This window comes from Corella eumyota, chromosome 7, assembly GCF_963082875.1.
Source record: "Corella eumyota chromosome 7, kaCorEumy4.1, whole genome shotgun sequence".
Taxonomy (NCBI): Eukaryota; Metazoa; Chordata; class Ascidiacea; order Phlebobranchia; family Corellidae; genus Corella; species Corella eumyota.
The window spans coordinates 2,018,110-2,033,253 of NC_137496.1; the positions used below are offsets into that span (position 1 = coordinate 2,018,110).

Consider the following 15,144-nt stretch of genomic DNA (forward strand, 5'->3'; position numbering starts at 1 on the left):
AACACTCATGGCAGAACATAGAAGTTTACAGCAAAATGGAGTTAGAAAATGGAGAAAAATATTGTATGAAGATCAACTTGTCCCAGACAATTATGTTGACGAGACATTTCTGGAAGCTCGCAAACGGAATGTTTTCACAAGAACTTATGATTACAAAACCCTGGTCTATTCATCGGTTGTCTTAACTCAGCAGTTTTCCATCGTGGTCCTATTTGTAGTTGCATGGTGGTATATGGGACAAGATTTATTATCACCCAACAATGTTATAGCATTATCATCAATTTGTGCTGTTACTGGCTACGTTTTATACATATGGACCCTAGCAGATTGGAAATTAGGTGGCAAACTTAATGATTTGAAAACTGCTGTCATTGTGGTCAGTGTAACAGCATATTTTGCTCCTGTTTTAAAGACCTTAACACACACTATAAGTACTGACACAATTTACACAATGTGTGTTCTTATGTTATTAGGTCACTTTTTATGCCATGACTATGGGCCAAGTGTGGCCTTGGTGTCACAATCTATTTCCTTTAACATGGCTATATTTGCTGCTGTATGTTTAGCATCACGTTTAGATAGTACAGCTCATACATTTGCCACAATAATTGTAGCCTTGTTATTCTTTGGGTTGTGGCCTATACTACGCCGCTCTTTAATGGAAAAGTGGCCCCAACTATTACTTCTTTTAACATTTCTATTTGCTAGTATTGCACAAATAGCTTTGTTAAAAATAGGACCTTTATCTTCGTTTTCATTTTTTGCTGGAGTAATTTCTGTAACTTTTATTTTTCCTTTGGTTCTAGTTTCAATGCAGTCATGCAAAGACACTATACATGGTCCTTGGGATGAAGCAGTTATTATGGAGACAAAACATAAAAAATATTTATAAGCTTTTCAGTTACCCCTTAGTGATACCTTCACTGTGATTTTATTTATTTTTAAACGTACCACAGAACCTCTTTTTATAGAAATAAAATTATCGTATATAAAGTTGTAGTGTTTAAAAATTAAGAGCTTTTTACACAATAATAATTTAATTACACGTATACTTGTTTTGATCTATTAATATATACAAACAAACAAAGAGTAAATTCAAATCGAATTTTTTTGAATTGTTCCAAAACCTTGAGTCTTGTTTTAGTTGGTGTTTAAAATCTTTACAACTTTACCATGTCATCATTAATATCGTTGTTATTGGAAGAGGAATCTGAAAGATCCTCCTTCTGTTCATCTTCAATTTCCACTTCAATCTCGAGGGGAGGAGGTACAACCTCCAGTAGTTCTTGGAGAAAACTTGTCAGAGGTTCTAAATAGTTTGTCAAATAATAGTTAATTGTGACGTTTACCCAAAGTGTAAATAAGCTACCTGATTGTTAACTTACTCATAAACGGTGGAACTTTGTCGAAGTAAATAAGAGGGAAATACAAAATAAGTCCCGCAAAAATAAAGATTGTTGCGTAAAGATAAGCCAATTGTGGATCTTCTATAATAGGGGCCACGATCAAGTACAACGAAGCAATGAAGGCAATCGTAGGAATCAGAATAAAAACCTAGAAAATTAAAATCATATTAATAAGTAAAATAAAATCGTAGAAAGCCATTGTTATTGCAAGTTGTTACACAACCATCTAAACGCCGAAAACTAAATAGCTAAATCTAAACGCTAATATATTATAATTTTAGATAAGCTCTTCGACACTAGCAATAAAACCCTAACAGTAAGAAAGGCTTAGGTGTAAATAATTATTTAAAAAAGTGCATTATGAATTACGATTACCCTGTAAGGCCGTTTCCATTTGGGTTTTCTATATCTTAGTACAATGACAGATAAAAACGTGGCTCCGTAGAAGATCCAAGATGCAAATGTAAAATAATCAATCAAGGTTGAAAAACTGGAGGAGTTTGGGATGATCATCAGCAAAGCAATAAACGACTACAAACAAAAACAATTTACTTTTAACTCCAACGCATTAACTTTTAAGTTTAATCTAACTTAAAAACAGGTTAAAATATACCGTTCACATCAAACGAGCTAAAGATACAATAATACAAGAAAATGTATAGCCTATCTGTGTTTTAATATAATTTATTGAGCATAAAAACTTCAGTCAAAAATAACTTCAAATAAGCAACACCAATTACATTAAAAGATCTATAAAGCCAAAATGCTAACTTATTTGTTTAAATAATAGGACTACTTATCAAGAAAAATACTCACATTAAAAATAAGAGCAGGAGACGGAGTTAATCGTTCAACACTTACAAATGAAAATATGCTGAGCATGTGGCCGTTTCTACCAGCAGCGTAGGTCAACCTTTCACATACAAAAAGAAATACATAGAAGTCAAATTAGATTAATGTAAGTTATTCTGTATTAGACATTCCGCAAAGAAAGAAGTAAAGAAGTGTTAGAAAAACTTGTATGTTAAGTGCTTTGTGGTTTCTCGTTTGATGTTAATTATGATTAATTAGTGTATGTTTAATACTAAAGGATGAACTGTATAGCACCAGAAGTAAACAGAATAATTGTTGAACAATTAAACAAAACAAACAGTACGGATTCCTTGTTACACTAAGTTTATTTTAAGTAAATCATTGACTCGCAAAACAAATTGTAGATAACAACACTTGACAAAAAACAGGATAAAAAACTCCTTTTATTTTACAATCAAATGAAACTGTGTAATAAACAAATAAGAACACTACATGGGTTTAATGCTTTTAATTGAATAACGTTACTAAAATTGGACTAATAATATAACGTGTTTATAGTTTATAAATATTAACTGACCTTCCCGCAGTAAATGCACTTCCGTTTGCAGCTCCAAAAGTTGAGCAAGCGACTGCAACTGGCACAATAAAACTTGCAGGTCCGAAAACACGATCTCCAAATGTCTATATAAATTGATTAAAAATGTAACTTATTTTAAGTCAAACTGCATGTCAATAATGTGCAGGTTAAGTCATTTTAAAAGTTACGTTAAGGTAAGATACATAAATATCAATCAGAGTCAGAGCATGGTCAGTTCATAACACAAAAGTATATACAAATAGACTTACAATTGCTACAGCACTTGATGCAATTAATTCACTCGGGGACATAACAGTAACGTAGGCAATGTTAACGAGAATGTAAAGCACTGTGACCATTGGGATTCCTATCATTACAACTAGAGGAAAATTTCTGTAAATTAAACATTTTTGTTGGAGAATTTAAAAACACGATTTTAATCTAAAAAAGAAAATTGTAGCTTACCTGACTGGATTTTGAATTTCCTCCGTAACGAAGTTTAGCTGATTCCTAAAATATAAAAACGTTTTGTTATCGTTTGTAATTGAAATTATTTAAAAAGCATCTTACATAAGGTATAAATATTTTTATTACTAATAAAATTTATTGATGTTGGCAAGTACAAAAGTGAAACACTTCGGAAAAGTGTTTACTGTCTGTTTACATGTCACGATGCAGCAAAAATTGGCTTAAATAATTTTCAAGCAATATAAAGAATGTTTTATGTTGAATTTACAAGTAAAACTGTGTCAATAATCATATGATACGGTTATGAATAATCATAAATCAATATTGACAGTTTTTGTTTAGAATTTAAAATTGGAACCAAAAGCAAATTATTTAATTTTAATTCAATTATAAGGAACCCTACCATCCATCGTAAGACCAAAGGCCGCTGTAAAACGCAACAGCGATGGCGGAAAACGAACCCACAGTTCCCTCAAAGGAATTTTGTAAATACTGGGTGTTGCCCTGGCCCAACATCACAAATCCACCAACTATAATAGCCGCTATAATCAGAAGCTTTGCAGCAGTGAAAAAGATTTGAATAAAGTTGCTAAGCTTGACACTGAAGCAATTTATAGTAGTGATCAACACTGCAAAACGTATATAATTTAACAGTGTTTAGCAACAACAACTATTTAGAATTTTTGGAAGAAATATATTAACAAACAATTTTCTTGCATGCTGTTACAAGCAACATCAAAACATTTTGAACAACAGCCTGTTGTGTAACTTATGACTTAAGCTTTAATATTGACAAATCTCACCAATGCAAAACGCCGCCGCACACTTTTGTATAGTTTGTGGCGCTTCACAACCTGGATAAAAGGGAGCAGTGACGTATTGCGCAAACCCAATGGAAATGATAGCAAACGATGATGGTTTAGTTATTATGATACTCGTCCAAGCGAACAAATAGCCAGCAATGTTTCCATAGGCTGCCTTTAAGTATTGGTATTCGCCACCAGATCTTGGTATCATTAAGCCTAACTCCACGTAACTTAGAGCACCTGGTTAATATAACATTCACGTGATATTACGGGAAATGTTGTGGTGATATGTGAGTTTAGATAACTGGGTAGGGTACTTGATTGTGAATTAACCAAATGTTTGTCCAAGCGTTTAAGATATAGTAAAGTCAACACAGACTTATTTTTCAATAGCATAATTTTAAAATTTTTAAATTTACTGAGTTAAAATACACATTTATCATTTATGTGGGCACTCCAAACAGTCATACAAATAAGTTTAACCAAACTGACATTTCAAATTTAAGTAACAATTTATTAAAACTTGCCGAAAGTTGCCAAAACACCACAGCCCGCCCAAATACATAAACTTGCTCCAACCGAGCCTGCAGAACTCAGGATATCAGCTGGGGAAAGAAATATTCCTGAACCAATCATTGTCCCAACTACTAAGGATATACCTCCAAGGATACCAACCTAAACAATAAATCAATAGAATAAATAATAATAACATGTTTTTTTTCAGCTTAAAATACCATGTTTTTAACTCGAAATTACATTAAAAATTAAACATGTTTGCAAACACTTATTTACTAAAATTAACTTGTAAAAAATAAAATTAACTTCACCTCTTTTTTAAGTTCAACGACATCCTTTTTGTCATCAACTGAAGAACTTTCACTCAATCTCCTTCTTTGTCTTAACTCAGTTCCCATCGCAGATTTATATAAAAACTACTTAATATTTTAGGTTCTCAACAATACTGTATTGCCTGAAAAGCTGAAACTAGCAAATTAATTATATTGTTGAAGTATTTATATTTTTATCAAACCCATTTTTATTGTAAAGTTTTTTATAAAAAAATTTGCGTTGGAAGATTATGATAAAAACCGTACTATGAACAACCAATAGACTTTGCCTTATGTTTTCGAATAGTGCGCTGTAATTCCAAAACAACTAGAACCAACACCTCTTAGGTACACAATAACTACGTCATATTAATTAAATAACCATCACGAGCAGACAATAAACAAACACAATCTAAAACAAAATTAATTAATTAAGATTATCAACTTTTTAAAAATCAAATCATAATAAAATTATAAATAGACCACCTATACATCACATCAACTACAAATGTAAGTTGAATACCTTTAGGCATTGTATACCTTTACTTAAATAGAGAATTTTGTTAGCAAACCGATCTTTGATTAAGTTGATTTATAATTTGATAAACTTTATTTAAGTAGTGGTTTAACCTTACTAATTCGACTATAAATTATTTGGATCGTAGTTTTATTGTTTTAGAAAAATGCACAAATATTGGTACTAAGTAGCAACAGTTTAATTTAAAAACTGGGTTACAATTGCCAATATATAATCGAATGTACCAACGACGAACAAGACCAATAATGCTAAATAACACATGTGTCCATGTAAAAAATAAATTGTATATAACTAAACGAAAAAAATCAAGAGAAATCTAACTTGATATCTTCAACTACTGATGACGTCAGGCATTGGAAGAAGGCAGTAACATCATCTAAAAAAATTAAAATTTAGAGCTTTTTATGTGTATTTAGACAAAAATAGGAAGTTGGAATAAATGTATCAACTTACTGTACAATTTGGCGACCTTGTCAGGTTTTTTAGCACGAACAAATAGGTAATAAATAGGGACAGATGTAAAACACATAAGAGCTCCAATTCCACTTTCAATTGGTGACGTCACGAATGAGAAAACTCCGGTTCCAACACATAACAGGGCAGATACAACATGGAGTAATAACGGCAACTAAGTGCAGATTATTAGTTTGACATAATTAAATATCAACTGTACAGAATATCAACTGTTAAATATCAACTGTGTAATAACTTGCACTTTTAAATTGCATTAATGTAAAACATATTTATAAATATTCTAATCTTGTTATAGACCACACTTTGTTACAATTCACGTTTTGAATTTACAAATAAAACGTTGAAACTTAGATGCTTGTACCTTTAATGGTCTTTCCAACTCAGGGCATCTGAATCGTAATATAATCAGCCCAACAATGGCAAAACCCATAGCAAGGTAGTACACAAAATTGACGTAGGTTATAAGCAAAAATACGTTATCAGTCACCATGTAAACCGAAGACAACACGCCCTTCAAAATTAATTGACAGATTTTTTTATCGATTCAAAGATGCAAATGTAAATTTTTAAGTGATCAAAATTTACCACAACTATAATAGAAGGAACTGGGGTAAGATGATAAACGTGAACCATGCCGATAATAGAAGGTAGATGACCCTCGCACGCTCCGATGTAAAATAATCTGCAACAAAACACAATATTCGTCAAAATAAAATAAAAATGTACTCATAGTCTGTTGCTTATATTTACTATAAAAGTGAATGGAATTGTTTTATTTATAATATATTTTAGACTGTAGCTTTTTATCTTATTAGCTACAAATCTAAGAACATGCTTTATTGTAATTACGTTTTATAATTTATAAGATTGGGTTTCAACATTATAAGTTAAATACCTGGACGACGTAAAGATCGATCCATTAATACCCCCAAAACAACATAAAGCAACTGAAATGGGAATAATGATGCTCCATTTCCCCATAGTCAGATAACCAAACAACTTAATCAAATAAACATTACGTTACAATTTATACATAAGTGGACTTCAGTCGCAAAAAATGTTTTGATAAAACTTAATACCAAGTATTGGAATTACCAAAAATCGTTTCCAAATATATAACAACAATTTAGACTTTGGTCGCTAAATTTTATTGAAATCGGGCTATACTATAGGAATTAGGATAGCCAGTATAATGACACAAAATTAAATGGAAAATAGTACGAACTTCATCTATTCCAAAAAAATATTTTTTGCGATAATTTTGCTGACCGTAAGTTGAAATTTAAATACTTGAAATATCCTTCGGTAAATATAAAACACACTCACCACAGCTGTAGCTTCTGATTGGCCCATTTCAAGTGGGGTCAACACAGTGAAATAAGCAAGATTGACAGAAACATATAACACAGTAATGATAAATATTGATGACATTATTGATAACGGCAAGTTTCTAAAATAAAAAAGCTTTAGTGAATTACACATATAGTTAAGATTAAGAGCATAAATAACACACAGCAAGCAAAAAAGTTGTTTAAAAGTTTGTTTAAGTTTAATATATTTACTTAGAAGGGTTCTTTATTTCATCGGTAACGTAGTTGAGTTCATTCCTAAAATGAAAATCAAGTTATTTCAAAATACAAATTATTATAAACAAGTTTTTCATGTTTAAACATAGATGAATATAAAATCAAAACAAATGTAATTACCATCCACTATATGCCCATAACCCAGCATTTGTGGCCAGCACCAAACTTCCAACATCGAAGTTTGATCCTTCCCAAACTTTGTCAGAAGTAAAATTAGCGAAATTTCCTGAGGAAAATTAGTCGAACGAGGATTACAAAATTTGCTTAGGATTTAAGATATACATATTTGTGTGGCAATATAATGAGATAAAGTGTGTCTTTGTAGTGACATTTTATACATTTGTTGCAAACTCAAAATTTACCTTTCGCTAACTGAATGATCCCAACTACAATAACAACGACAAGAGCTAAAATTTTAGAAATGGTGAATACGTTTTGAACACGAGTGGCAGCTGACGAACTTCGACAATTTACGTAAGTGAGAATCGCTAAAAAATAAACAAACTTCGATCGGTTTTAAAACTTTTAATGCCACCAATAAAACGTTAAAAGCTAAAAATGTATAACAACTATGACACTAAGCAAACAGACAACAGGCATAGTAATAATGAAAGTTTTAGTTTTACAATTTCCACTTTTTAATCAATGTCCCTTAAAATATTTTTTGCCTGAACTAATTATACTTACATATTGATGCTATAGCAATAAGTCGTATTGCAAGTGCTGGTACAGTATTACAACTGATTTGGACAATGTAATACGACAGAGTCAGTGCAACAATGGCGTTTGAAGCTGGCCGAACCACCAACACTTCAATCCATATTCTACAAAACAAATAAGTTTTTGCTGTACAAGTTTTGTGATATCATTAATAATACATTGAAATATTTGAATTTACTTTTTTATGAAGAAATAATAACTGCATATAAGTATTGTAGTATACATTAACCTCACATACCTCATAAATGCCCAAAACGGTCCAAAAACTTCAAGAATGTAAAGATAGTCGCCCCCTGATCGGGGTATAGTGGTCCCCAGTTCGGCGAAGGAAAGAGCTCCAAGCGCTGAGAAGACCCCACACAATCCCCAGATAATTAAACTAAGCCCCACAGAACCTGCGTTATCTGTTACCCCTGCCGGAGATACAAAAATCCCGGATCCAACAATAATCCCAAGAACTAAAGCGGTTCCCTCTACGAATCCAACTGTTTTCTTCATAATTACGTATTCACCGCTAGATCGTAAAGTCTCTCTAGCTCTTAGGATTAAAAAATTTAATTTAAAACTTTTTGGTGATATTGCCTTTTTTTTTGAACAATAATGATTGTCATATATTACGATTAAACTAATCACTCCCAAGCGCAAATTAAGGTTTTCTCTGCGACAGACCCGCAATTATTTTAAAACAAACGTCAATATTTTTAAAGAATTAAATTCATAAATTCTTTGCTTCCTGGCACAAAGTAATAATTCTGTAATAGAAGACAAATTAAAACAACTATTTGACAACATTGCTATTGATTTTGCATATTGCGATTCGTTTGGCACTAATTAGGTTTTATTTGCGCGGTCTACGGAGTAGCATAAAATATAACTGGGGGCTATATAGTTATGGAGACGCTGAATCCATTGAAAAGAAATTGTTGAAACGAAACGGGTTTTAATGGAAAGGAAACAAATGAAACGGAAACAGTTGGAACGGAAATAGTTAAAATGGTAACGAATAGACTAGGCATAAGTTTTAATGTAAACATAAGCTTACTTGCATAGATTAACACTTTTAATAGGTGATGTTCCTTTTCCATACTCTTCTCTCAAACCACAAGGCTTTTCTTCGATCAAGTCGTCTTCTTTGTAAGTTATAGTTCTTCGTTTTACTGGTGTTATATTCTCGCTATCCAAGAGCGCCTTTTCAGATTCATAATCTTTAAACATGCTTACTTTTTATAAATAAAAAAAAATTTAGAATATTAGTTAGAATCCTAAAATACATATTTCATGTTTATTACAACTGATGATATTGAAATAAAAAACTTTTAGCAAAAAGCATCAATCTTAAAAGTTATAATGTTAACTACTGATACAGTTTTCTTTTTTATTTAACCTTTGTGATTGTAAGTTTCTTTAACTTAGGCTGTATAGGCTTAATACAGACTTGAGAATGTTTAAGAGAAAAAAACGCCCCGGCGCTTGAGCAAAACTTGCCTCGCGGTTAAAGCGTAAAAACACAAAAAATGTTGCAATAAAATTGCGCGTAAATTAAGGCAAATGTAGAAAACGTGTTGGTGTAAAAATGAAATGCGTTTTTAAATACAAGATGTTTATTTTTTCGGGCAAACATTTGTAGCGACCATACCACAACAAGCAATTTAACGCTGGCCACTCTATTTTTTTGGTAGATTTATCAAATTATATGCTTATTTATAAGGTATATTTTTTTAAATATAAAACACTTTCTCTTAAAATATATATAAAATATTTTAGTTCTATTATCATCTTTTTTAAGTAGTATTGGGTATATCAAAATGTATATGTTGAAATTCAACAGCGGGCGAAATTAAACCAAGCATGATATTAAAGACCGTGAATCAAAAGTTTTATAAAGTATTTCATCTGTGACAACTAAATGGGGGTGGTTTATAAATAAAGATTTTGTTAAGGTTAGGCTCAGTTCTAACTCAAGTGGTTTATATTAATACTAGAGTATTGAGGGGGCTATTTAGCAATAAATATATATCACGGTTTCGTTTTTAGTAATTATTGAAAGAATTTTATCAATACTTTAAGCAGCAAAAGAAGTGGATTTAAAAAAATTATTACCAATATTTTTAAATATGAATTTTCGAGAATCGAGTTTTTTCTATCAAGACTTCACACCAAAACGACTTGATTATTATCAAACTGGCAAAAAGATTCATAAAAGAAATTGTAGCAATATTCAAAACGTGAAAACCCCACAAAAGAATATAATCAAAGTACAGAAGACGTCATTATCATCTAACTCTTGTAAAATACTGACATTTCATACATTGACCTTGTTGTTACTCACGTGGTGTGTGACTTCATCATGTGGAAACAATATAACAGCTCCAGAAATGTCGCAAAATATCGACGTTAACATTGTCTTAAAGCTTTTTAAGGATCAAGATTTTAGCGATGAATTATCACAAGGTGTAGCCATTGAAACAGGCAGTTTCATCTACGCACAAGTGAGTTTCTAAACAACTAATAATACTTTAATAATTAGCGATAATGGTCAATCATTTCACTTAATTATAAGTTATTTTAACCGTTCAAAATATTTCGTAAGATGATTACGTTTTGAATTTAAGTGGATACCAACAACATATAAGCGAACCTGAAATTCAACAAAGGATTTTTCTTATTTATTTCTTTGATTATAAAGTTGTTTTGATTTTAGCTTTCAACTACAACGTTAGCTTCAGGAGTTTACTTATTGGCTGAAGAATGTCGGGCCTCACCCTCTGACGTCAGTGACGTAACGACAAGTGAAGCGTTACTAGACTACCCAGGGTAAAACGTCATTAGATATTTTTAGTTTTTAGTAAATAAACGATAATTTTATTTTTTGAATTTTAGTAAAAAGTGTATACATGTAAAAGAAATTCATTGCACATAAAATTTCTTTTTATTTGAAATTTTTAACGTATGGTTAACTTGTTAAAAATATTTATATAAATTTGTTTATTGGTTCTGGCCTGCGTTTAATACCAGGAATAAAAGTTTTTATTTATAAGTAAATGTCACAGCAACACACCTTAGTAATATAAAACGCAAGAAAAAATTTAAAAGCTTTTTAAGTTAAGAAAAGTTACAAAGTTGGTGATTTAAATTGAACAAATCTTTATTTATAAATATCTGACGTGATGTTACTTTGGATTAGCTCAAGCGTTAAAATTAATCGTTGGTCTACCTTGTTTAGTGGGTATTCAACACAAAGAAAATGTAAAATAAATTTTTAAGTTGACAATATTTATTTATTTTATGTATTTTTAGGTGTCCTGCTGGTAATCATTTTACTACGGTTATCGCGAATGGAAATTTAGATCGAGTAAGATTCAGATTCAGAGCTTTCAAATTTCGAACTTCGTCCACAATATCAATGCAATGCACTGCAACGCTTCATCTTACAGATCAAAGCCCAGTAGGAGAAATATTTGATCATTAAGTTCCATGTTTTTACATAAGAAAATAATATTAAGAATACAAATGTTATGTAAAAAAGGTTTCTGTGGATTAGTTTCTAATAAATTTTTTTTTAGAATTGTGGATTAAGGCGAAAAAGAAGCACAGGTGAAGCAAGACATTTTTTTAAACAATCTGTTTCTACAACGATACAATAATGTGATGATTAAATTAACCTGAATATATTTGTTCATATAGGCGTGTTAATTTGTCAATATTAGTGGTATATATATCGCCATGTTTATTTTTTTCAAATTGATCTAGGGGGTAACGGAATTAGGATTATTATTTTACTTTTTTATTGTTAAGCTTGCTTGCTTTTTACTTTTTAAATAACATATCTGTCCTTATAATCTTTATCAATAAAACAGAAATTAAAACAACTTTGTATTAAGATTTAAACAAAAAATAATTTAATTTATACGCAACGAAAATATCCAGTTAGAAAAAAGGAAAATTTGTAAGACGATCAATTAAGAAAAGGTTGATCTTTTGAAAGGGTCCACTTAGATTGGAAACCCGGAGTAGGAAATCCACTTGATTTTGTAACTTTACTTTCTGCCTGTTCCGCTGGTAGACTATCACTTGTAACAAATATTTTAAAAATTTTACAAAAATTTAAAATCAAAATAAAACAAAAAATTCAATTCAATTCACCTTTCCCCAGCTTGTAGGGCTGGTTGAATAAATTGAATTTGGCTTGCAATTATGGTTGGTGGAGTAACTTCCCTCCTTAGATCTCGAGTGTAATAATAATTATTTGATAACTTCTCGCTTGAACCAGGTGGAAGGTTGGGTTTGGGGATGGTTCTAAAAAACAATAATTTAGGTTGTTGTTTTGTTGCAAAGCTAAACTATAACATACATAAATATAAACAGTAAATACCTTGGGGACATATCATCCTTGTATCGCAACCACATCTTGTTTCTTCTCTGTATAAAAACACATTAAGGTTACTACAAACAAATACACTTTAAGTCAAAGTTGCAAAGATAATCATTCTATACTCACCACTCCTAACCACTTAGTTACAGCTGAAATAATTGGTGTTTGAGCCGACATATTTCACTTATACAGTAATACCTAGTTAAACATAATAAGCAAAATCTAAAAAATATAAAACATAGAAATATAATTAAACAAATAAAGATTGTTATAATAAACAGGCGAGTGAGTTTTCAAGAGGTTAAAATAAACAAAAAATTTACACTTGATTAAAACATAAGAACAAATTTGAAGTAAAATGTTCTAAAATATTCCTCCATTCCCTCATTGTGAGTACACAACCATTTGCATAAAAAATACCCAAATTTTTAAAATGATATTTCACTTCAGTTCCATGTCAGTATCAATTATATTAAAACTAGAAACATCAGGTTCTTCAGAATGAATTTTAATTCCATTTTCTGTTTGAAGCATGCTCCTTAAAGCGAGTTCTTCAACTTGTAATCTTCGAAGTTGATCAACTAATTTTGCCTTTACTTCGAGAAGCTTTTTTTCTTCTTCTTGAAGATTGTAAAATTTTTCTGACGTTGCCATTTATAGTAAAAGTTATGTCACAGGCTTATTGAGAGTTTAGTGTTAACCTTAACAAAAAATAAAATGTTATATTATTTAAAGGTGACACTGATAAAAAAAACAATAAAATTAAAAACAAAATTCTTCATTTAATTAATTCTTTACAATTTAAAATAACAGCTTGGGCATTTTGAACGTCTTTGATCCATTTTTTATCCTGCAAATTATCTGCATTTCTTAATAAATTAGTAACTTTCATTGCTTTTATTTGAGCACATAATGAAATCCCATTTTCTGACAGATTGTTGTCTATATTGGTTAACAACACGTGACCAACAACCATAACAACATCACCGGGTTTTAAGAGACGTGGTTGCTTAGGAAGTTTAAGAAATCCAACGATTTTTGCAACGCCGGTTTTGTCGTTGATTAAAAAAGAGTCGTCTTTAAAATCCGATGGTAGAATAGCACCCTGTATCCAACAGTTAGAAACTGCTAAAGTGCTGCTTTTATGGTGCATGTCACGCGGTGTATTGTTAATACAAACTTTCCACGAGTTGTAAGGTTTTTGTATAATGTTGGGCGGCGAATTCCGAAGTTGAGATAGCAATATTTTGTAGCAAGGTTCCTCTAATATTGCTGGAGCCATGCCTTATCTATATGGCTAAATTTTTCAAGCAAATGTGCCTTAATACTCCTAAAAAGTCGCTCAATAACTTTAATTTATTTCATATTTTTTACGAAGCAAAATTTTCACTTTTCTATAGTAGTTTACGCAGAACTTTAAAGCGCTACGTAGAGTAGAATTACGTCATATTGAAAATTATTATTGGTTTTGTATTTATCCCCGAATGCGTAAACTACAAAACTTAGTTAAATCATTTTTAAAACATTAAAAACTATTACAGCACATCAAAAGTGTAATAGTATTTATTTTTTACGCATTAAAATTAACAGAAATATATAATGTGCACATAATTTCTTACATTTAATACTAAACTAACAAGTTTTATATGCACCAATTGCTTCAATGTGTAAAATAAAGTCACCAAATTAATACAGAATAATGTAAAATGAATAAACAAAATGCTACAAGATTATAAAAAGTATAATAGTTTTACGAACATCAATAAGAGTGTAAGTTAAAAACAGAAATGGCTTTAGGCCAGGTAAAAAAAATGACAAAAAATAAAATATTGAAACTTAGGCAATTACAATTATAAAAATTTAAAATTTTTTAAGGTATATTAAAGCACCAAATAAAAACACAAAAGCAAATTCTAAACTATATTAAAGTTGTTAATTCCAACCCTTAAACTACATAGCGAATAAAGTAAATTCTACTATTTTATAAAATATATTCAAGATGGAGTTTCTTTTCCTGGTCCAATCAAGAGAAAAAAGATAAAATAAACCAAAGCCAGCATAATAAAAATTGCCAGAAGGATATACAAGACCTCCTAAAATTATTGTTTGTTAATATATATGTTTATGTATAGTTTATAATTTCTGATTTTAAACCAAAAATGATATTTACCTTAACACCCATTGAAGATTTTTTCATGTCAGCTGTATTTTTCATAGATTTAACATATTCCTTCTTTCTTGTGTTATCTTGTTTGCCTTAAACATATTAGAACATAACATAAATTAGTCAAGTGTGTTATAATAACTATTAAGTTACAGAGAAACAACAAATTAAATACCTATTCGTTTTCTGTAATTTTCAATGTTACTTCCTTTGCTTACTGAATCTTTTCTGGTCATATTAAACCGTTTCTGAGACAATATTTTAACACTAATTATACAAAGCAAAAATTAAGTGCAAGTAGTATGTACGAACCAGTTTAACTTAACGCAATTACTTACCTTTTGCAAAATTTGTAAATCCTAGTATTTCTAAAATAAGGAAACAAAATAGGGT

At 30.5% G+C, this 15,144-nt stretch overlaps 6 protein-coding genes across 7 annotated transcripts; 2 read left to right on the forward strand and 4 right to left on the reverse strand.

Moving 5' to 3' along the window:
- The first annotated feature begins 6 nt into the window (after positions 1-6).
- On the forward strand, positions 7-945 carry LOC145759202 (phosphatidylinositol N-acetylglucosaminyltransferase subunit C-like). The gene has a single exon (XM_082572970.1). It carries the CDS (start codon positions 8-10, stop codon positions 890-892), a length of 885 nt encoding a protein of 294 aa, XP_082429096.1. The 5' UTR covers position 7; the 3' UTR covers positions 893-945.
- Positions 946-1,160: 215 nt separating this feature from the next.
- On the reverse strand, positions 1,161-9,430 carry LOC145759597 (uncharacterized). Its single transcript, XM_082573445.1, has 24 exons — positions 9,258-9,430; positions 8,454-8,753; positions 8,183-8,319; positions 7,858-7,983; positions 7,616-7,721; positions 7,472-7,516; positions 7,236-7,359; positions 6,805-6,908; positions 6,495-6,591; positions 6,271-6,420; positions 5,889-6,063; positions 5,757-5,811; positions 5,671-5,683; positions 4,898-5,002; positions 4,598-4,745; positions 4,068-4,310; positions 3,668-3,893; positions 3,262-3,306; positions 3,066-3,189; positions 2,797-2,900; positions 2,223-2,319; positions 1,782-1,937; positions 1,386-1,554; positions 1,161-1,309 (listed from the first exon to the last, which is right to left on the reverse strand). Exons 1-24 carry the CDS (start codon positions 9,428-9,430, stop codon positions 1,161-1,163), a joined length of 3,171 nt encoding a protein of 1,056 aa, XP_082429571.1.
- A 719-nt stretch (positions 9,431-10,149) lies between these two features.
- LOC145759245 (uncharacterized) lies at positions 10,150-12,081 on the forward strand. The gene is made up of 4 exons (XM_082573020.1): positions 10,150-10,704; positions 10,917-11,029; positions 11,513-11,660; positions 11,779-12,081. The coding sequence occupies exons 1-4, from the start codon at positions 10,330-10,332 to the stop codon at positions 11,857-11,859; spliced, it is 717 nt and encodes a 238-aa protein (XP_082429146.1). The 5' UTR covers positions 10,150-10,329; the 3' UTR covers positions 11,860-12,081.
- Positions 11,679-12,947, reverse strand: LOC145759246 (NADH dehydrogenase [ubiquinone] 1 alpha subcomplex subunit 7-like). Its single transcript, XM_082573021.1, has 4 exons — positions 12,714-12,947; positions 12,588-12,634; positions 12,359-12,511; positions 11,679-12,285 (listed from the first exon to the last, which is right to left on the reverse strand). The coding sequence occupies exons 1-4, from the start codon at positions 12,762-12,764 to the stop codon at positions 12,171-12,173; spliced, it is 366 nt and encodes a 121-aa protein (XP_082429147.1). The 5' UTR covers positions 12,765-12,947; the 3' UTR covers positions 11,679-12,170.
- LOC145759247 (uncharacterized) lies at positions 12,809-13,242 on the reverse strand. The gene has a single exon (XM_082573022.1). The coding sequence runs from the start codon at positions 13,239-13,241 to the stop codon at positions 13,029-13,031; it is 213 nt and encodes a 70-aa protein (XP_082429148.1). The 5' UTR covers position 13,242; the 3' UTR covers positions 12,809-13,028.
- A 929-nt stretch (positions 13,243-14,171) lies between these two features.
- LOC145759933 (triple QxxK/R motif-containing protein-like) lies at positions 14,172-15,124 on the reverse strand. Of its 2 annotated transcripts, none has more exons than XM_082573782.1 (4): positions 15,090-15,124; positions 14,927-14,999; positions 14,758-14,843; positions 14,172-14,680 (listed from the first exon to the last, which is right to left on the reverse strand). In XM_082573782.1, exons 2-4 carry the CDS (start codon positions 14,985-14,987, stop codon positions 14,582-14,584), a joined length of 246 nt encoding a protein of 81 aa, XP_082429908.1. In that variant the 5' UTR covers positions 14,988-14,999; positions 15,090-15,124; the 3' UTR covers positions 14,172-14,581. The 2 variants fall into 2 exon arrangements, with proteins under 2 accessions (XP_082429908.1, XP_082429909.1); XM_082573783.1 differs by having other exon boundaries at positions 14,927-15,018; positions 15,090-15,095.
- Between the last annotated feature and the right edge of the window lie 20 nt (positions 15,125-15,144).